This window comes from Paroedura picta, chromosome 4 (genome assembly GCF_049243985.1).
Source record: "Paroedura picta isolate Pp20150507F chromosome 4, Ppicta_v3.0, whole genome shotgun sequence".
NCBI classification, from domain to species: domain Eukaryota; kingdom Metazoa; phylum Chordata; class Lepidosauria; order Squamata; family Gekkonidae; genus Paroedura; species Paroedura picta.
Genome location: NC_135372.1, coordinates 88,073,857 through 88,094,989, shown reverse-complemented (window position 1 = coordinate 88,094,989; position 21,133 = coordinate 88,073,857). Strand labels below are relative to the sequence as shown.

General features: G+C 44.1%; 1 protein-coding gene across 2 annotated transcripts in view; it reads left to right on the top strand.

Moving 5' to 3' along the window:
• Nucleotides 1-20,386, top strand: part of ZSWIM5 (zinc finger SWIM-type containing 5) — a 156,956-nt gene extending 136,570 nt beyond the window's left edge. For both annotated transcript variants that reach the window (XM_077333941.1, XM_077333942.1), the window contains exons 5-14: nucleotides 3,150-3,329; nucleotides 4,240-4,416; nucleotides 8,008-8,154; nucleotides 8,420-8,557; nucleotides 9,150-9,410; nucleotides 10,414-10,549; nucleotides 11,566-11,720; nucleotides 15,937-16,100; nucleotides 16,675-16,756; nucleotides 17,931-20,386. In XM_077333941.1, the coding sequence (XP_077190056.1) occupies nucleotides 3,150-3,329; nucleotides 4,240-4,416; nucleotides 8,008-8,154; nucleotides 8,420-8,557; nucleotides 9,150-9,410; nucleotides 10,414-10,549; nucleotides 11,566-11,720; nucleotides 15,937-16,100; nucleotides 16,675-16,756; nucleotides 17,931-18,793 (2,303 nt within the window). In that variant the 3' untranslated portion in view covers nucleotides 18,794-20,386. The remainder of the gene's footprint in view (nucleotides 1-3,149; nucleotides 3,330-4,239; nucleotides 4,417-8,007; nucleotides 8,155-8,419; nucleotides 8,558-9,149; nucleotides 9,411-10,413; nucleotides 10,550-11,565; nucleotides 11,721-15,936; nucleotides 16,101-16,674; nucleotides 16,757-17,930) is intronic.
• The last annotated feature ends 747 nt before the right edge of the window (nucleotides 20,387-21,133 follow it).

The following is a 21,133-nucleotide window of genomic DNA, read 5'->3' as shown; positions in this document are numbered from 1 at the left end:
GTGGGTAAAAGGAACTCCTGGCCACAGCTACCCCCTTCTTATCCAGCAGTAGTCCTTGTTCCAAGAGCATCCCTAGACTATTCCTTCAAGTGGAGTGCAATCCAATTCAGAATGGGTGACACCTTAAATCCTAGGTCAGAACTTTGGCCCAGCAGGAGCACTTCCATCCTGTTAGGATTAAACTTATTAGCCCACATCTACTACAGAACTGCCTCCAAGCACCAGATCATGGCTACTGCAGCCTTCCTGGGATCAGCTGGAAGAGTAACCTGGAGCTGGGTGTCATTCAGACATTGGTGATCGCTCAGTCCAGATCTCTGAATGATCTCGCCCAGTGGTTTCATGTAAATATTAAGAATAAGAACACAGGGGACAAAAAGGAACCTTGCAGGACTGCAAAGGTCAAGCAGCTGAATGGCAGCCCCCCCCCTCCAAGTAGTACCAGAACCATTATAGAATAGTGCATCCCAAATGCAATCCAGATAAGTGGTCTAGAAAGGATCAGTGCTATTAGAAACCACTGAGAAGTTCAAGAGAACCAACAGTCACACTCCTTCTGTCTGTCTCCCCGTTCAAGTTATTCACTAGGGCAATCAACTCTGTTTCAGTCCCATAACCAGTTCTAAACCTGGATTAGAAGGATTAGGACATTTTTCATCATCCAGGAAAGCTTGGAGTAGGCAGAACCAGCAAAAATATGGAACTTTCTATCTACACGACATGCAAGCACACATGACTTTGATCTTTACATTGCATCTAAACAGTTTTAGGAGTAGATTGCTCAGTGTGTGGATGCTCCAGAAAATCCTGTCCTAGTTTAGATGCAAAACCAGAGCAAAACCTCAATGTGGACCATGATGTCTAATGAACAATATTATTTGTTATTGTGTCCTTATCCATCATAGTCAGAATCCCATTTTAATGGCAACTTTTTTGTGAGAGATGAGTCAAGATCACAAAAAATAGTCTTATGCAAAGAGGATGCTAAGAAAATCTTTTGAAGTATTATCTCTCTTCCATTGGCTTTTTTGTTTGCAAACCCTCTTTGCAGTGGAGGGTTCTCTCCTTCTCCTGTTCTGTGTGAAAGGGGAACCTTCACTGTCCCCCTTTTCTGGCTGGTCAGCCTCACAGCTGCTGTAATGAAAGCTGCTTATCACTTATATACTTTTCTTCCTTTTTATTCTCCTTTCTTTTTGTCCCTGTTCACAAACACCGTGAAAAAAATTTCCACCAACTCACTCAGGGGCTTCCCACCTGCCCTACTCTCAACCTTTTGAAGCTTTCTGCGCATATTAACATATGATTGCCCAATGAGCATTACTTTTACCATTCACACATTTGCCTTGGGAACTGGCAGTCCACCTATGTGAAGCTGCCAGGGGTGTGTGTGGTAAAATTGGAGGAGATGATACGATGGCTGGGTTGACTTCAAACTTCATAGGTGGGGCAGCCTCTCTGTCTGTCTTTCTCAAAATCTCCTAATCTGGGGTACAATCTGCCCACAACCCATCTACTAGATCTGCATTATCAATAGACTCTAATAGTTTAACCTTTGGCTTAACAAAGGGCTTAATATTCGGCATACATTTAATGTTCTTTTGCAAGATCATCTGCACTTTCTTATCACAATTTCAATCTTCTGAAAATCAACATAATCTACTTCATCATACTTTCCTCTTACGTATTATACAAATAATGCACAATATTCTGTTTGTCACTTCCCTGAGCTAGCCAGAATCATTATTCAAAGAATTGAAAAACCAGTCTAAAATATAATTGTGAATCAAACAAGACACAAGATTGTCTAAATAATTATTAATTATAATTTCCAAATTCCCATTGTGAGTATTGGGATATGCAGCCTTGCTCCTTTTGGAGATTGGTGCCCAATTTACTCCCAGACTTCTCTCGACCAACTGACAACCAAAATTCTAAAACTGCAGTTCCCAGTTCCCAAGAAGTCTCCAGCCCTTCAGTCTACTTCTTCCAAATCTCAAGGAAGTCACACCTTATCAACTAATGTAGGGATGAGGTTCCAGGCAGCAGGTCCCCAATCTAGGATCCAAATGATCTACTGTGGCTGCAAAGAAAAGGACGTCCTGATCTTCACTTCTTCTTTGGGTAACCAGGTGGAATCCCATCCTGGGTGCCTGAAATTGTTACCCAAATGGAGATCCTGGAAGTAGACAGCTAGGAGAACCCAAGCCTCAAAAGCCTGAATTCTGAAGACCATGTAAAATTACATGATTGTTATAACCAGACAAAATCAACTTTTGGATGTGCATAGATGTCCCCTGCAACTAACACACAGACAGTCACGCGGGCATATTCAAGAACATGTGATAATCACCTGTTGGTCATGCCCATCCATCATGGGTCACGCATACCCATCTTTATCAGACATGTGGTAATCATTTTTGGAGCATTAGTTCTGAAAAAGGAACTCTCCAGACTCTTCTTTGGCATAAACAACTATGCTCTTGCTTGGTCAGGGGCTTTTTGTCCTATTTGTACCACGTCCTGTTTTCTGTATATACTGGTGGTATGTTTTGGCCAGAAATAACTTGCTGTGCTGATACTTGTTTGTTCTAATAATATATCAATATATCTTTTGCTCTTATAAAATGGCAATAGCCTAGCTATTATGAAAAGGCATTGGCCTTGCTAGCTTGTCCTTCAGTATCTCTGGAGTGGTTTGGGCAAATTAAAATTTAAAAAACATCTTGGAATACCAATAGGTTGAAGAACAATGGCAGAAGAAATTGTACTTTGATACAATTAAAGCAGGGTAAAAATCAGCTTAGACCTTCTGACCTTGAGTGTGCTAGCATAATTTTAAGGAGGCTTTGTGGTACAGTTCAAACACTAGATTTGTCCTGAAAGTCAGAAACAATCTCAGATATATATACAGCCACTGCCTCTACATTTCAACAATACAATTTATTATATTATGCAAGATGTTTATGTTAGTAATTTATTTTCTTTTATAATTTTTCTCCCTGGGGTTCAGTGCATTTCCCTGTAACAAGATGTGTATGTTTTTGAGATTTTTACAGGCAAGGAGGCAGCAAGGAAAGCAGATTGCATGCTCATGTCAGGTAGCATCGACTAACTCCTGATGTATTCATTCAACTGATTTATTTTTACAGGGGCCCTGTGGGTATGTGTTGTGTTAAATCCTCACTGTACACTAGAAGAGAAAGCCTGCTGGCTTCGGCAGCTCCGGAAATGGGGTGATATGGATGTTTGTCCTTTGGAAGATGGGAATTATGGCAATGAACTTCCTAACATCACTACTGCACTTACGCAGAGCTCCAGTCATCGGCAAGGTAAGGTTGAACATTTTGATCTCTGCTGTAACACTGAATGTCTCCAGTTGAAAAAAGTTTTGCAACATTTCAGCTTCACATGTACATAAAGGTTGTTCAGATAAGAAATATCCCATTATTGCCTCTGCATGTCAGTAGTAGACCGTTGGAAGTATTTTGAGTGATGTGAAAAGTACAGCAATATGCACTTCTAATAATGGTAGTTTCTTACCCTTTACCAGGTATGTTCAGATTTACATACTGAAGGGAAACTGCTGTATACAACAGCCCAAAACATTTGTGTCTCCTCAGTTATCTCCTATGCTCTGATGTGCTTTGATAAATCTCAGTAGGTGCACCACAGTTTTGCATTACAGTCTCAAGCCATTCCTGCCCAATTTTGTATGTGCTCTACTTCAGCTGGTAGCAACGGTCAGCCAAAGAAAGCTATTTTCCAATACCTTGAATTTGTAATTTTTTTATTCAACTGAGAATTAAACCTGAAACCTTCTTCTGGTGCAGAAATTCTGAGCCTCTGCTTACCAGAATCATGGTGGGGGTAGAAGAGCTATCCATAAAATGTGTTGTGTCTGTTTTCTGGTTATGGTTTTATCTTGGGTATGAGAACATGGCCTATAAGTTTGGTATGGGGATGGCTGTGCTGCAGGACCACAAGAGCTCTATGATGTGCCCTTCAGTTAATAGTACCTGTGCCAGTAATATTTCCAGCATGTTACATGGCACCACGTCTTCAGCTTTCTTCCCTCAGCATTTCAGCCAGTGGTTGATATGCACGCTGCTCTAGTTTCAGTTTTGACATACGGGAACACCATACTTGGTGTGACAAAAGTTGAGAACTAATCAAGCTAGCATGAAGGATAATAGGAGGCCACAAGTCATAGTAGGTGACCCTCTATGTTTTTCCTTTTAGACTCCCTAGTAAGGCCAAGACGCACTGTGTTCACTCGTGCCATTGAAGGCTGTGAGCTACACTGGCAGGATAGCCACCTCCAGCGAATAATCAGCAGTGACTTCTACATCTCTACTTCTTTCCAAAGGGAGGGTGAGGGCCTTCTCTTCAACTCTCAAGGACAACCATTATGGCTGGGTAAGCTTCTTTTTATTCCTCTTCTCAGTCCATACTAGTTTGGGGGACTCCAGTATGATGGAGAAATATTGTGTTTGCTTAAGCTAAATTTGAATTGTAGCCTCTTTCCGGGGGAATAAAAATGGTATACACATACATGTATGGTCTCTTTCTTGATACCCATGTGGATCCCAGGAATTCACAGCCTCAAGCTTGAGTGGTCCTGTGCAGATTGGGTCCCTTCACAGAAGCCTCTAAAGAATTCTTGCCTGGCTTTGGCCCTTTGTGAGGGATACCTTGCCTATTCCAAAAGGGAGGAGGCATTATGGGCTCAGTACATTTCCCTGAAACTAGATGTGGGTGTTTTTGAGACTTTTACAGGCAAGAAGGCAGCAAGGTATCACAAAATGCTCCCTTTTTAAAATCCATTCCTACAACATGGAACGACACAATTGGCTATCTAGAGACAGTGTGGAAACAGGGTTGTTGCAGACCCTTTAAAGAGACACTGGTACCTCAACAACTGATTGCTGGTGTCCCAGGATAGTCCAAAGCCGTAGAGGTGAAAAAATGAAAAGTAGAAGGGAACAAAAATCTAACCTGAGAAAACAAATTAGGAATCTGAAGGTTGAGCAACCAAATATATTAAAATTACTTTATTTTGTCTTATACATGTGGATATGCACACTCAGGATTGAACCTTGGCCTTGGATGGAGTGGTGGTTCTTGACTACTTTGATTTTTAATTGTGAGCTCCACATCTGGAATTATTATTATGTATTGTTGAGAGCTTCACATTTTACGATTCTTATATATACCACCAACTATGTCTTATTGTAATATTGGCAATAATGCCCATTGTGTGTAAAAACTGCAGTTATTGTTCTTGTCTGCAAGACCAAGTCATTGCCTAATAAAATTGGAACACCTAGTTCCCCCCGAACTCCTGCTGTCCGCTTCCCTGTAAATAAATAGAGAAACTGTCAGACTGGCTATGAAGAAGCATGAAGAACAAACATCTTTAATTCATCATGACATAATGCCAAAATGTAGACTGGTTAAAAAACAGGTTTTTACTGCTTTCCTCGGTGGCTTAAATGAATAATAATATATTTTACATTCAACCATGATGCTGGTTTGCAAAATGTCTATGAGCAATGTATCTGTAATCTCTAATCACAAAGTATATTGGTTATATGCAGATAATTGCTTGCCAGTGACAGGCTGCTTTCTCCATATTCTCCACTTCCTTTGTATTTGAACACCCGAGCTAACTCTGCTTGAAATTCTGGGCCACTTAGGCCTTTGATTTTGTAGGACCTTCCTGGCAAATACTGATTTATATTTACCAGGCTAGGCTTGAGCAAAGTCACTTCAGTTCCTATGTCTCTCCAGCCAGTTACTTGTTCACCATTTACAGTTACAGGGTCTAAATATTCCTCTCAAGACCCTCACTGGTCATCTGTTTGTGCTTCCTATGGCTCAGAGACTGTCACTGGGGTTTCAGGGGCTGTTTCTGCCCTTTTTGATAGTTTTGGGAGATGTTTGGGCTTGTCCCTTCTCTAATTTTGGACATGTCTCTTGCTGACAGTGATGACACTGAATAAAACAGCACAGACATGTGCATGTTTAACTTCTAAGAAAAAGTTTACTTCAAAATTAGGGAAAGTATTACAGGGAAAGAAAACAACAACAGTCTAGCTCATCTTTCTAGTTATGATCTACTCCATCTTGTTTCATTGGAAGGACTGGAATCTTTCCCCCAAAGCTCTACTCCTTGTGTAGCATGAAATATCTCCAATATATTGATTAGCCAATAATCAATTTTAAAGTCACCCCATTAAGAATAAAGCCACACCCTCTTTCTGGTGGGAAGAGTCTGCTCTACATCTAATCGGTTCTATGCTGAATTTGTTGTTATTAGCTTACAGGAATTTCAGCTTAACTCTTTTATGACTGAAGGGATGATACTTGCAAAACCTGACTACCATGGATTGTTGTTGATCTGCCAGAAATTTCTGGGGTTGATAAACACATTAGGGATTCTTTTCTGAAACGTTGTTGCCCAGGTTGTCTTCTCAGGAGTGCAAATGTGGTCTTTAAAAGCACTTGGCAAACCAGCTGGAGGAGGAGAAGGAGGAGGAGGGGGGGGGGAAAGAGGAGTGCAGCTGCATTTGAATGGCTTGTGGAAAATGTCTGCATTAGAGACAGTCGTGGTCCTGTGATTTTCTGTCTCCTGCATTTCCCATTCCAGGGACATTTGTAGAGGAGTGAGCTCTTTGTGGCTTTCCATCCTGTCTGTGTCATCTGTTCCTGCTTATGATTTCTGCCTTAGAGTCATAATCCTCTCTACAATAAGTAGGATTTCAGGTGGAGAACAACCAGCAGGGACAGATGCATTTATGTACAATGCAGTTGTACTTGTAATAAAATCCTCACAACCAGTCCAAAGTGCACACTTAATATAAGTATTCCACTGCAGAAACCTTCACAAAACTTTAGATAGAAGTTAAATGACAAGTTGCAATTGTTTCCTTCGTAAGGAGAATTGTAGAAAGGGGTTATTGGCAGAGTACTGCATGTGATTCTTTATATTTGAGTACCCATATGGGGCAGGTTCAGGAGGCCATCATATAAAATCTCCAGCTATATTTTTCCATGGGAAAAGAATGCCTCCTTACACATTCATTCATTCTTTCACTCACTCACTCACTCACTCACTCACTCACTCACTCACTCACTCACTCACTCACTCATTCATTCATTCATATACCGCCCTCCCTGGAGGCTCAGGGATCTGGTTTGTCAGCGAGAAGGCTACCCTAAAACCTTTTTTCCTTTACACAGTGACTTCCATATGCAGGGAGGCCTTTCCTACAGGAGAAGCATTTAGACATGTAGTCCTTCACCTGCAGTATGGACCTGTATGATGCTCTATTTCTGCACATCTGAATCATCTTCTACAGCTTCAGAATGCTGTAATATTTCACAGGAATGAATGTTTGCTGCTTTACATAATCAGAATCACATGGTATAACCCTCATAGGTATTAGCCATTTTGGATTGCAGGTGAGGAACTGCATGTTTGAATGTTCCCTTGTGTGACAACAAAAACAAAAATCCAGTTCATAGAAGCCTAGCCTGTCAGGGAGGTATATGACATGATATTTCTGCATTTAAAAGGAGGTGGTAGAAATGTATTCAAACAAACCAAAGCGGAAAAAGAAACAAACTAAGGATGGGAGATACTGGGAAATAGTCATTAAATGTTACAAACTGGTTGGAAACTCAAAAGTCTCTCAACATGAAATATAGTATAGAAATTATAATCTGATCATATGGATTATATTATTGATAGTAGTTTGTATTACTACTCATTTGAGAAACTTTGGCATTTTCAATCAGTTCAATAAATTTTATATTTCGGTGATCTTTCCAACCCCCCTCCCCCCTAAAAAAAAAACAACAATTTCTAGTTCCACAACAAGGCAGAGCATTCAGAAATGGGAATTGAACCCCAAGCTCTTGACACCAGTTGATGTCACAGACAATACTAATGACACATTTCTTTTTGATACTTAATTGCACATTGTGTTTTGCATTATGCCACAGAACATGTCCCTACAGCCTGTGCCCGAGTTGATGCTCTTCGATCCCATGGATACCCTAAGGAAGCACTCCGTCTGACTGTGGCGATAATTAATACCTTGAGATTGCAGCAGCAGAGGCAACTTGAGATATACAAGCATCAAAAGAAAGGTCTGAGCATTTTTTGGTTGTCTTCTTGACGGTTAGTTTTGGCGGAGGCAGGCAATGCCAGACTACTTCTGTTTGTCTCTTGCCTCGATAATACTATGGGTTGCCATAAGTTGGTTGAGACTTGATGGCAAAAGAATTTTTTTTTAAGTAATGTATGTTGTGGGTATATGGAAGTAACTGTATTGCCACGGGAATGTGTTTGCCGTACTACATGAAAATGAACGTTTATTGTGGGATTTTTCTTGGCTTATTTACCTTACTTCAGAACTGCTTCAGAGAGGAGCAACGACCATCACAAATCTGGAAAGCTGGGTGGGACATCCCCTCAACCCCATTGGCTGCTTGTTTCTCACCCTGACAGAAGCATGTCGAGTAGAAGATGAAAATTGTCTTGAAATCTCAGGTATGGAACCAATAAGCAGCTCAGTTAGTCAACCCCTGAATCCAGTGCAGAGTTTCTTTAAGCTTTTGCATCTCTCCAGGTTTCCCCTGTTGTACACTGAAACTATGTACAGTGTTTGGTTTCCTGAGATGAGCTCAGGGTCTCTCAAGGGAAGGGCTGCCTGCCGACTGAACAACCCTTTTCGTGAAAGAAGCAAGAGCCTTTTGTTGCTGCAAGAGCCTGGGCCCAGCCTGAAGACTTGGAATCCAAAATGCCCTTCTGTGATGGGTTGCCTATGGGCCATATACTCTGTAGGTGACTAACTCCCAACAGTCACGGTTCTCTCACGCTCTTCATGGTTTCCTTACAATTCGCTGCCTTATGCAGATCTTGCTGTGATGTGGATGATGAATTTACCTGTACAGCTTAGCACAACTGAGTGAATGTGTGTTTGGGCACATGAGCTACACCAAAAAGGTTGTCTTTCAAATGTGTAAGCTAGGCCAATGGCAGGGATGGAACCAATCAGATTGTGATTCTTGGAAGATCTGAAGGAGGCAAGTACTAGGTGAGGATAGCTACACATCCCATGGATAACTCTGTTTTCTGTCAGATGCTGGAGATTCCAAGCCTCCAGTGTATCAGCATGTGCCTGTGGCCAACAGTTACCCTGAAGGTGGAGAATCCTACTTATCCCTGGCTTTGGAAGTGGCACTGATGGGGATGGGCCAGCAGCGGGTGATGCCGGAGGGACTTTATGCTCAAGACAAAGTATGGCGCAATGAGGAGCAGATCATCGTCCGCCTGCAAGAGCTGGAGCTGGATGCTGTGTTGGTGCAGACACTGCGCAAGCAGTGCATCCTGCTTTTGGAAGGTGAGAGGTGCTGCTGCTCTGCCAGCCTTCCATGAGGAAGCTCTCAACTCATGGCACTGAAACCATTCTAGATTCCCAACATTAAGCTTACATTCTGCATCTACGAAAAACTAGAAGATCCCCACTGGTCACAATGTGTAATTAGGTGAGATAGGCAGAAGTCTTGTTTGAATAGAACCATGTGGGAGCTATATATGTATTATGAGATGGAGTTTGAGAGCTTCATGCTGAAAATCAAGGAGAAATAAAGATACATAATGCTTCCCTGAGCACTGGAAAGTCCACAAAAGCTGCTTCTTGTGCCCTTAGCAGATTGTTGTTAAGGAACCACCTGCACCCAATACTATGGTGAATGTCACTCCTCTGTCCCAAGGCTTCTGTGTGTGTGTGTGTGGGGGGGGGGGGGATACAAGTTAGTTCCTTGCTCCCTTGAGTAAATTGTTACTAGTCTCCTCTGCCTAGTTGTGTAGCCAAACTTTAAGGGTTCCAGGATTAGTTGCCTGGCGTTAGACAGACCAATGCCAAGGTGGAAAAGAAAATAATTTATTTTACAGCTGTAAAATAGGCACAAGGATTTTCAACAAAGAGCAGGGCGAAGTAATGGCATTAGTTTTTATGCCTCCACAACCCAGAACATGAAGGCAGATTAACCACATTCCCCAGCAACAAACTTTGCACTGAATTTCTCTTATGAGACAGCTACATCATCCTAGCCTGTTCCACTTTTATAGGAACAGGGTGTAGTGTAAGTTTCCTCCTAAGTTTCATTTGTCTAATAAGGAAACTATCATTTTCAACATCTGTTTTTCTGATTTGTTCGGACTCTACATAATTTTACTTTTTCACCAAAGTTTCTAACAGTTGGTTTCTGTTCCCAAAACCTGTATTCTTAAGAACAATGCGGGCTGTGAGTGGTTCTGTCCTGCCAGCCATCTGTGGAATGGTGGAACAGGACTCTGAACCACAGAGGGGTGGACGGTGACATGGCTCTGTTCCTGCACAGGTGGCCCCTTCAGTGGCCTTGGTGAGGTGATCCACCGTGAAAGTGTACCGATGCACACCTTTGCGAAGTACCTGTTTTCTGCCTTGCTGCCACATGATGCTGATCTGGCCTACAAACTGGCCCTGCGCTCCATGAGGCGAGTACAGCTTTTCCCATTTCCTCCATTTTACTAAAAGGCTGCTTGCAATGCAATGATGTAAAAATATTCCTGTGTGTCTTAACTGTTTCTTTTCAAAAACTTCTCCAGTGTACGAATCATTGCAGTGTTTTTAAGGCAGGTTTACAAAGGGAATTGTTTTCATGCTCACTTCTAAAAGGTAAAATGCTAACAAGATGCTGATTAGCAGGTGTGGTGGGTCTGTTTTATCAGTGTACTTTCCTGCTTGCTTAACTTTTGATTCAGTCTTGATCATATTTTGAAATTCTTACAAGCCCAGGAATTCCGGCATCTTCACTGGCCTCCAAAACCTACAAGTGATTGAGAATACAAAACTGGGACTGGTGAATTGTATTTATCTCCTGGGATGTGCTTACTATCCTTAGTACCTGATACAAAGAGTACTTGGATGTTACTTGACTATTGCTGTCCCAGCAAAATGTGCAAAGTTGTGTGTGTGTGTGTGTGGAGAGGGAGCACCAGTAGGCTGACAGTTGACAGTCTACTGCCATTTTCTCCAGGTTTGCAGAACTGCTGTAATGCAGGAACCCATCCACTATTGTAGTAGTTGTGTGTCCTAGCCAGCACATCTGGGTGAGAGGAAAAGTCCTGGCTTCCTTTCCCAAGGCTTTTAAATACAAACATGTGAGCAGGTAGCTTCAAGCTGCAGCAGATGCCCTGGAGCATAAGCCCCTCTCCTCCACTAAGTAAAACCAGATGCCTGCTATGCAAACCATGCTTGGCTCTAACATAAAAGGCACAAGAGGGGGATGTTTCTAAACTTATATTTTTCTTTTACAAGTTTATAAATCACTCCTCGGTTCTCTAGTGGCCATTCAAGTTTGTTTGAAGCTGGTCTTGTGTCCATATGTTATAGAAACCCTTGAAAGGTTTTCTGTGTGGTTCTTCACAAGCATGTTATTTTTGGGGGGGGGGGCATAGAAAGGCAGGTGCCCCTGTATGAGACTGACATTTGTTATTTTGGTTCCTATTAGGTTGCCGGTCTTAGAGACTACTCCTTCTGGTGATGTCACACACCCTCACCATATTGTTTCAGTGGTACCTAGCAGGTACCCACGCTGGTTTACTCTGGGACACTTGGAATCACAACAGTGTGAACTTGCTTCTACTATGCTAACAGCAGCCAAAGGTTGGTGAGAATATTTTGTGCAACTCATCACGAGAAAAGCATATAATCAAAATGAAAATAGCATATGTCAGATGCTCACAACAGCTCTTCTAGCCAAGTACACAATTCCACAGAGGTAGCCTTTTGTGTCCTCAAAATGTTACCAAGAGTTGTTGAATATCATATAAGAACTCCCAAGGAAACTGGGAATCAATGGAATAAGGACAGCTTTGGCCGTTGGTGTCTTAGGAAGGCAAAAGAGCAGTGAGAAGCATTGAGGGACAGGTAGCATCTGCTTCCTCTTGTCAAGAGATCACAGCAAGGGTTGGGCCAGTCTGCACTGCCTGTAGGAATCATAAAGCCAGGCTGAAGACGTGCTGCTGGTGGCTACTTGCCAAGCGTGGAGACTCTGTTCTCCTAGTTTATCAGCAAATAGCATCCTGCACTCCTAAATGCTTGTCTGTGCTCTGCTGGATGGATGGGGCTGTTAAACACAACAGGTGACACCCATACCCCAATGAGTGGTTGTTCCCAAGCTAGCCCCTCCATTCATGGCAGCAGAGGTAAGGCTGTGTGCCCCACTCATAATGGCTAGTGCTCTAGGATCCAGGCCAGTGCAACAACTATAATTGTTTTGCAAATGTTGGTTTCTCTGGAGCCTGCCTCCCAAGTCCTCCTTAAGCTCCACTTTGGACCAGATGACTGGTTGCCTCCTTCCCTTTTTGTATCCCTTTGTCCACTTACCTTGGCTGAGAGCACATGATTACTGCCAGTCAACCCATTTGTTTGGATTGCAGTTGAAGAGATCTTGGAGACGACTTCTTTGTTTTAGGGAGACTACGTATATAAGAGCTTGGCATTAGGGATATGCAAGAGAAAAAAATTCAGGCCATTTGGGATTCAGTCTGAAGCAATCAGCCATTGTTTGTTGTGGTTCGGTCAAATTGATTCAGATTCTATGAAGTCTATTCAAATTTACCCCCTTTAGTCTTTTCTGAGCTCAGGGGAGGGGATTTGAGGTAGAGGCACCACACTTGCAGCATGGCTACAGGACACTCTCCACCAATGAACTCCCGAGTGGCAAAAATAATTGGACTAGGGGTTTCAATTCAGGGGCATCCAAGGAATATACCCCTACCCAACCTCCATTGTTTCCTATGATGAGAAAAAAATAGATTATCTGGTCTGTTCATAAATTCTCATCCTCATAAATTTGATCAACTTGGTGGTTCTTTTGAGGAGAGGCTCCTGCAACCATGCTTCAAGTTTGATGCTCTTATCCCAGACCCACCCACCCTGAGCCCAGAAAAGACAAAAAGGGGAACTCTTCCCCCTTTCTGTTTTCCTTTAAAATTTAAATGGGCGCTTGGCTGAATTGATGAATTGTGCTGAATCACAATTTGGCGATTCAAGCAAGGTTGATTTGGCCACTTTAACTTATTGGGGAATGGCAACTTATCCAATTCGTGCCTGAATCAAGGCTGACTTGGGCAATTTTCAACTGATCCAAATCAAATCACACATCCCTACTTGGCAGTGCTCTCTCAGGCAGAGTTACCCCAGTCTGAACTCTGATTTCAAGGGTGCTTGACTGGAGGAGCTCTTCATAGGACTGCAGTATCCCTCATGGTGGAAGCCAGACTGTTTTTCTGTGTCCTGGTTAATGGCTATTGGACTGCCATTCCTTTGGAGAGCCAGCATGACACCAGAAGGGCAGTTCTGAAAAGATATGGTTGTGCCCAGCAGTTACTGTGCTGTGCTCCTGCGTGCCCTATGACCGGTCACGCTTCTTTGGGACCCTGCCTAACTCTTTTTGGAGTTGATGGAGAAATTCCTCCTGGACAGCAAAGCAGCTGGCACGGCTTTCTGTCGTGTTCTCTTCATGAAGCACTTGGCAGTGGTCCTCTCTGTGGGCTGGTTCAGTAGCAGTGATAATTCCTATCTGCATGTCCTCACAGTTCCAGCTAGGCCAGATGGATACTGTCTGCTAAACAAAACTCAGAGGCCAGTAAAATAAAGCCAGAGTTTTAGACTTCAGACCAAGGGCCTATCTATGCCCCTGACCATGACTTTGAATTGACATAGAATAGCATTGCTGGAAGCAGGTCAGGCAGGGAAAAGCTGACACTGGTTATATTCCTCAGAGCTTTAACAAATAATATCTGGGTTTTGAAAAACTGGCTGCGAAGGCCTGAATGACTGACTGGCAGGAAGTGATAAGGTCTTCATGAACGCTGGCATTGTTTATCTGTGAAGAGTTTCAAACTTTTTTGAACAAAGGGGGACTCTGTAGTTGGAATGTTGAGTTTTATTGTGTGCTTGTGGAGGACTGATGATGTTAAGCACTGCTATGATATTATTGGCTTGCATGTTTTGGGTGGTTTTAAGCTTTTAATGTGAGGTGCAATAGTTATCCAAATAAAATCTCCCCAGTATGCATTACTGGCATTTTCTGTTTGTTTATATTCCTGGAGAGCCATCAAACTGGCTGATGTATGCTGACCCTTCATTGAACACTCTTCCTCCTCCTCCTCTAGGAGCGGTGGATTCAAATTATGGGAAAGAAGTTTCCACTTAAATATTAGAAAGCATTTTCTAGCAATGAGGGCTGTTCATAGGAGGAGGATACTGCCTCAGAGGGTGGTGGAGTCTCCTTTGTTGGAAGATTTTAGGAAAAGACTGGATGAGCACCTGTCAGGAGTATGTGATTTTTAGGTCCCTGAGAAAGTGGGTAGCTGGACTGGATAGCTCTCTGTGTTCTCTTTCAGCTCTGTGTGATTCTGATTCTTTCTGTATTCATTTTCTAACCCTAAAGCTAGTTTTGTTCAGAGTTTCTGATGAAGGAGAAAATGCAGTTGAAATTGTTTTATGGTGCAACATAATTTTGTTTGTAACCTCTCCCTTCATATAATGTGGGGTAGCACTACAGCTAAATGCAATCACTGTAACATTTTGAACCTACAGTCATATTTAATGATCTTCCTTTATTAACTATTATTAGTAGGTAACAGTTCGGGGCTTGCACTCCGTATAAAAAGCAAACATAGATTGAATATATGACTGTATCAGCTAAAGTGTGGGGAATCATGTATCCTTTTGCTTCAGTGTACATCAGTGGTTCCCAACCTTTTTTTGGCTGGGGACCAGCAGGGCGACGGCCACGCCCGCGCAGCGCGCACGCGTGGCTGCACCCACACATTGCGCCTGCACGGCCGGGCCGCGCCTGCGCACGTGTGGCCGAAATCGCGCGTGCTGATTTTTTGCTGATCTCACTGATATCAAGAAAATACAACATGGCACAGGAACACCATGCAGGAAAATTGCTAAGCATTTTTAATTTAAATCATGTACACCAGTGGTCCCCAACCTGCAGTCTGCGGCCTGGTGCCGGGCCGCGAAGGCCAGGGCGTCAGGCCGCAGTTCCCTGTCCCCGCCCCCCCCACAGTAAAAAACTTCCCAGGCCGCAAGCTTGCGGCCCAGGAAGCTTCTTACTGCGGGAGGGCGGGGAGAGGGAATCAGGGCCGTGCCGCACATCGCGCATATGCATGCGCGGCCCGGCATGTGTGCTGTGCGGCCGAAATCGCGTGTGCGCGATTTTGGCCGCGCAGCACGCATGTGCGACCGCGCGGCCGGGCCTCGCATGTGTATGTGCGATGCGTGGCATGGCCCTGATTCCCTCTCCCCGCCCTCCCGCAGTAAGAAGCTTCCTGGGCCGCAAGCTTGCGGCCTGGGAAGTTTTTTACTGCGGGGGGGGGGCGGGGAGAGGGAACTGCAGCCCGGTGCCCTGGCCTTCGCGGCCCGCCACCGGGCCACGGACCGCAGGTTGGGGACCACTGGTGTACATGATTTAAATTAAAAATGCTTAGCAATTTTCCTGCATGGTGTTCCTGTGCCATGTTGTATTTTCTTGATATCAGTGAGATCAGCAAAGAGGCTCTCATCTGCTGCAGCTGTCCTCCCTGGAATATTTTCTGGGGGTCCACGTGCTTGGAATGGGCAGAATTGTTGGGTGAAGTCAAGTGAGCAATAACAGATCACACGAAAATACTTTACTTAGAATTAGTGCCTATTTTGCCCTCAGAGTAGTTCTTTCTAGCAAACCCAAGAACTTTTGACTGCTGCTCTTTTCTCAGACATTTAGGAATGTGATTATATTAGACAGGGAAATGTTTCTATCTTGAGACAGACAGCAGGCAGCCTGTCAGGGCAGTTAGTAAACTTTCTTATTTCCATGCAGGAGACATGCTGCGTCTGCGCACTGTCCTGGAAGCCATTCAGAAGAACATCCATTCTTCCTCCCTGATCTTCAAGCTGGCACAGGATGCCTTCAAAATTGCCACTCCCGCTGACAACAGTTCTGACACAACCCTGCTCAATGTGGCATTGGAGCTAGGGCTGCAGGTGAGTGGAATGAACAAGTAGAAAATTGGTTCTGGAAAACCTGATATGAAGAAAATGCTGAAAATAGTTCAATTTCTGGGCATATCTGCTGCAGCAAAGTGAGTCTAGAACACTTCTGTCTGGCTACATTTTCATCTCACCTTTTCCTGATGCTATTTATTTTTATTTTACTTTATTTATGTTCCATCTTTCTCCCCAATGGGGACCCAAAGCAGTTTACACCCCTCTCCTTTGCTCTGTTTATCCTTACAACAACCCTGTGAGGTATGTGAGGCTGCGCCTGTGAAACGGGCCCAAGTTCAACCAGCCAGTTTCCATGGCAGGGTAGGGATTTGAATCTGGATCTCCCAAATCCTAGACTGATGCTTTAACCACTACAGGACAGCATATATAATTAGTTTCTAGTTCCATTTTGGCCAACATGTGAGTCAGGTTAGACTGAATGATTAGTTCAAGATGACCCAGCAAGCGGGAATTTGAATTTAGGTAGTTTCCCATCTGAGCAGCTTGTGGGTCACATGATTTCCATTCTGTGTGGGAAATAATTATCCTCCATACTTCTGTGCTGTTCCAGGTGATGCGCATGACCCTATCAACTTTAAACTGGAGACGAAGAGAGATGGTGCGATGGCTGGTGACCTGTGCTACTGAAGTGGGTGGGTATCTCCTGTGAACAGAGGCCAATGGGAATCTGTATGTTCGGATGAGCCTTTCACAGATCATGTATGCTTGTAGGTTGATACAGTCAGATACTTTGTTTGTAATCTACTCCCTACTTCTACTTCTTCCCTTACCCTCAACACTGGTCTATCTCACCTCCCTCTTCTATCCCCCCCCCTTTTTATGTTCACTGTTGACTACTCTGCCTACCCATCTTCCACCCACCACTTTACTAGATCAGCTATCCCCATCTTCATTGCTCCACCTCCTCACGGAGCTGTCTGTCCACACATCCCCCTGCTTGTTGCACCATGCATTCACCTCCCTAGTGCCTTGCGTGCCTGTCCATCCCCATCCCCATTGCTCTGACTGACTGCCCTCCTTGCCACTGTTTGCCTGCCCCTCCTCCCTTGCTCAGCAGGCTGGTCACTCAGCAGCCAGCCTACCCAGTCCCAGCAAGTACCTGTAGATGGGACCATTTTGACAATTAGACATCGTGATGATTCATTCTGTGATGCTAGCACTGTTTTCCCATTAATGCAGATCTGTGGCTAAAAATGGGTAGCCCAAGGTCACCTAGAGAGGTCATGGAACAAATGAACTTCAGACAAGAGACTTCCTGATTCAAAGCTTATGTTGTTAGCTTACTACCTCAGCATCAAAAACCAAGAGAGAGCTATTGGGAACTGCACTGGCTGTTCAGTTTAGAAATATAGGAGAATTTGGATCAATGGTGATGCTGGTTTGGCCGCTTTTAAGGTACCGATCAGATAATGGTTTTCTTTAAAGAAGAATGATATATTTGCAGTCCTTTAGAAGGCAGCTTCTAGCCATAACTAAAATCAGGCAATTAAGCTTCCAGTAACAGTAGAATGATCATCTGTAGTTAAAGAACAAAAACAAAAAAAATCGATACCTTTTGCTAAACTGAATGACACTCTGCTCTGTCCTACGTTTAGGGCGATTTTTCTAAGAGGTCAGGATTTGAACTACTTAGTGTGACTCTCTGTAACATCAGCCTTGGTTACTTACTGCCCCAAACAATCAGCAGGGTTCTCATAGCACTGAGGTAGGCTAAAGAGGACATAGTATTGTCCTCACATTCTCAAGTAGTTCAGAATCCTTGTTCTAGTTTACCATGACTGAGAAGCTTTTGCCTCTTTCTTGCAGGAGTTCGGGCCCTCGTCAGCATCTTGCAGAGCTGGTATACACTCTTCACCCCCACTGAAGCTACCAGCATAGTAGCAGCAACTGTGATGTCCCACAACACCATCCTGCGCCTCAGCTTGGACTATCCACAGCGAGAAGAGCTGGCCAGCTGTGCTCGCACTTTGGCCCTGCAATGTGCCATGAAGGACCCCCAGAACTGTGCCCTCTCAGCCTTGACTCTGTGCGAGAAGGATCATATTGCCTTTGAGACTGCTTACCAAATCGTCATCGATGCTGCTTCTACAGGCATGACTTACTCGCAGCTCTTCACAATTGCACGGTACATGGAGCATCGTGGCTACCCACTGCGGGCCTTCAAGCTGGCATCCCTTGCCATGACCCACCTCAACCTTGCCTACAATCAGGACACACACCCTGCCATCAACGATGTGCTTTGGGCCTGTGCACTCAGCCACTCCCTGGGGAAGAATGAGCTGGCAGCCATCATCCCGTTAGTGGTGAAGAGCGTGCATTGTGCAACAGTGCTGTCTGACATTCTGCGGCGCTGCACCATGACCGCACCAGGCCTGGCTGGCATTCCTGGCCGCAGGAACTCTGGGAAACTGATGTCAACAGACAAAGCACCCTTGCGCCAACTCCTGGATGCTACAATAAGCGCTTACATCAACACCACACACTCCCGGCTCACTCACATAAGTCCTCGGCATTACGGAGAGTTCATAGAGTTTCTCAGCAAAGCCCGGGAGACTTTCTTGCTGGCCCAGGATGGCCACATTCAGTTTGCCCAGTTTATAGACAACCTCAAGCAGATCTACAAGGGCAAGAAGAAGCTCATGTTGCTGGTGAGGGAGCGCTTTGGGTGAGTTTCTCCGCAAGGAAAAGAAGAACCCCTGATCACTGTTGGTGGAATCCAGTGCTTACTGGGCAAGACTGACTATATTTCCCATTGGGCAGGGATTCCCAGAGTCTTCAAGGAACACAAACCAAAAGTCAGCATGGTAGGAATGGTTTGCTTCCCACCCACCACTCACTTGCAAACACCTCAGCAATACCAAAAGCTAACCAGGAAATGGAATACCTCTTTCCCAAAGGGCATGGCAGATGGAGGCTGAAAAGCAAAAAAACAAAAACAAAAAACACCCACACCCACAAAGGAGAGACCGAAGCACGTTGGCTCAGCCTCTTGCGTTGCTACCTGGGCTCTGAGCTGGTGGCCTTGTGAGAAGCACATCCTGCCAAGACTGGCAAGTTTCACCATTTGTGTGTGTGCGTGTGCGTGTGCGTGTGCACACGCGAATAGATCCTTAATTAAAAATCTAAAGTCAACTATTCTCAGGGATTGCTTTACTAAAAGTGACAGAAGCATTTATGATACTGTAAATACAATAGAATATGTGTCAATTATTAAATTGTAAAGTTCTAATTATTTATAATTATTTTCTGTTTGGGGGATACTTGAAACTTGTCATGGGCTGGGATTACTATTATTATTATGTGAAATCACTTCTGAACACCAGAAATGTGACCATTTCTCAGGCTTTCCCCCCAGTGCTGTTGGGGAAGAGGGTGGGTGGTCTGTGGCAAGTGGAGGCAAACCCAGAGCCTATGCAGCCTTGGAAGAGAGCAGATCCAGATGCACCTCCACGTTTAGAGGCCATCAGGGGGGACTTGGCCTACTGGCTGGCCGCCATAACACTCTCCCTGCCTCTGCTTATTGGCTTCTACTTTGATTCCAAATATGGGAGGCTAAGGCCCCTGGAAGCCAGGTACACGGATGTGAAACAGTTCAGCCCATAGTGTAAATAATCTATTTTTGGCCTTTCTCCATGTGCATATGGATGGGTGTGTGCAAGTGTTGCATATCTCTGTAAACCCACACAGGGGAAGAAGGTTTCTGTCTTTCCTTTTTGGCGAATGGGGAACAGGAATCACAATTTGCTCTCATTTTTATGTACGTCTTTATTTTCAAACCCATTTCTAATTGGCTGCCTTTGATGGCACTCGGTGAGGCTGGTGCCCTCTCTCAGACAGCATGTCGTATTGTTTACCGCTCCATCTCTGACCACTGTTCAGGAGTTCATCTTATTTTGAACTTGTTCCAGGGAAGGGAAGGGAAGGGAAGGGGGCGGGGTGGGAGCAAAAATGGCTCTTCCTTCTTCCAAGTGTCTTTGTGTCCCCCTGTCCCAGTGCATCCTAGTTTCTAAAAGGGTTGGGGGAGGGAGGGTTTGGGATGGTGTAGTTTAGGAAAGATGGATTAATTATCTACTGTTTAATTCCAATTTTGTTTTCAAGAAATCCTTTAAAAAGGAAAAGCAAAAAGATTTGGACCCGGGGCAGGCGAACCCAGCTCACTCAGTATTTGTTGCCATAGAAGTATCATTCTTCACGCCTCTTTATTTTGTGTGTACAACCTCTTGACCTGATGTTTAATAAAAAGGAAGCAGACGTTCATGCCACCTCTGTATCACTCCAGCTGTTTCTACACCAATTGTGTTGCAGTGCTGTACCCAAAGTCCGCTATGTAAATGCAGGCTTTTGGTAACATGGGAGAGATAAGAGGAACCTTAGTACAGCCTTCTGAACAACCATCTTAGCATAGCTGTTCAGATCTAGTACACGCACACCCTAGATGAGAGACTACAAGAAGGTTTTGTCTCCTACCTGCTGTGGATTGAGTTATGCATAACCAAAACATGTAGGTATAAACCTCTCAAAATGTACTCCCATGTTGAAAAGTCCTAAGAAGAATGAAATTTGGCTCTACAGGAAAGTCACACTATTGAACATGTCATTATAACAATTTGCCACTGCAGGGGCCCTGTTCCTGCTCCCTCATTCAGCGTCTCAGTCTCCATACTTGCTTCTTACTGGATGCAGCCCTCTAAAAGTTTAATTTAGTCCTAATGTACAACGCATTCACCTACTGAGAACCATGAAAGTGATGACTTTCTCGCACATTCCCAGATAAGAGGTAGCAGGAAACATGAGGTAGGTTGCTAGTAGTACACAGGGGTGGCCAAATTGTGGCTCTCCAGATGTCCATTGACTACAATTACCATGAGCCTCTGGCAGCATGCTGGCTCATAGTAATTGTAGTCCATGGAATTCTGGAGAGCCACAATTTGGCTACCCCAAGAGGGGATGATGGTATTATTTTGTGAACAAAGTGAACAAACAGCTCTATGGGGAAGGCACTGGCAAAC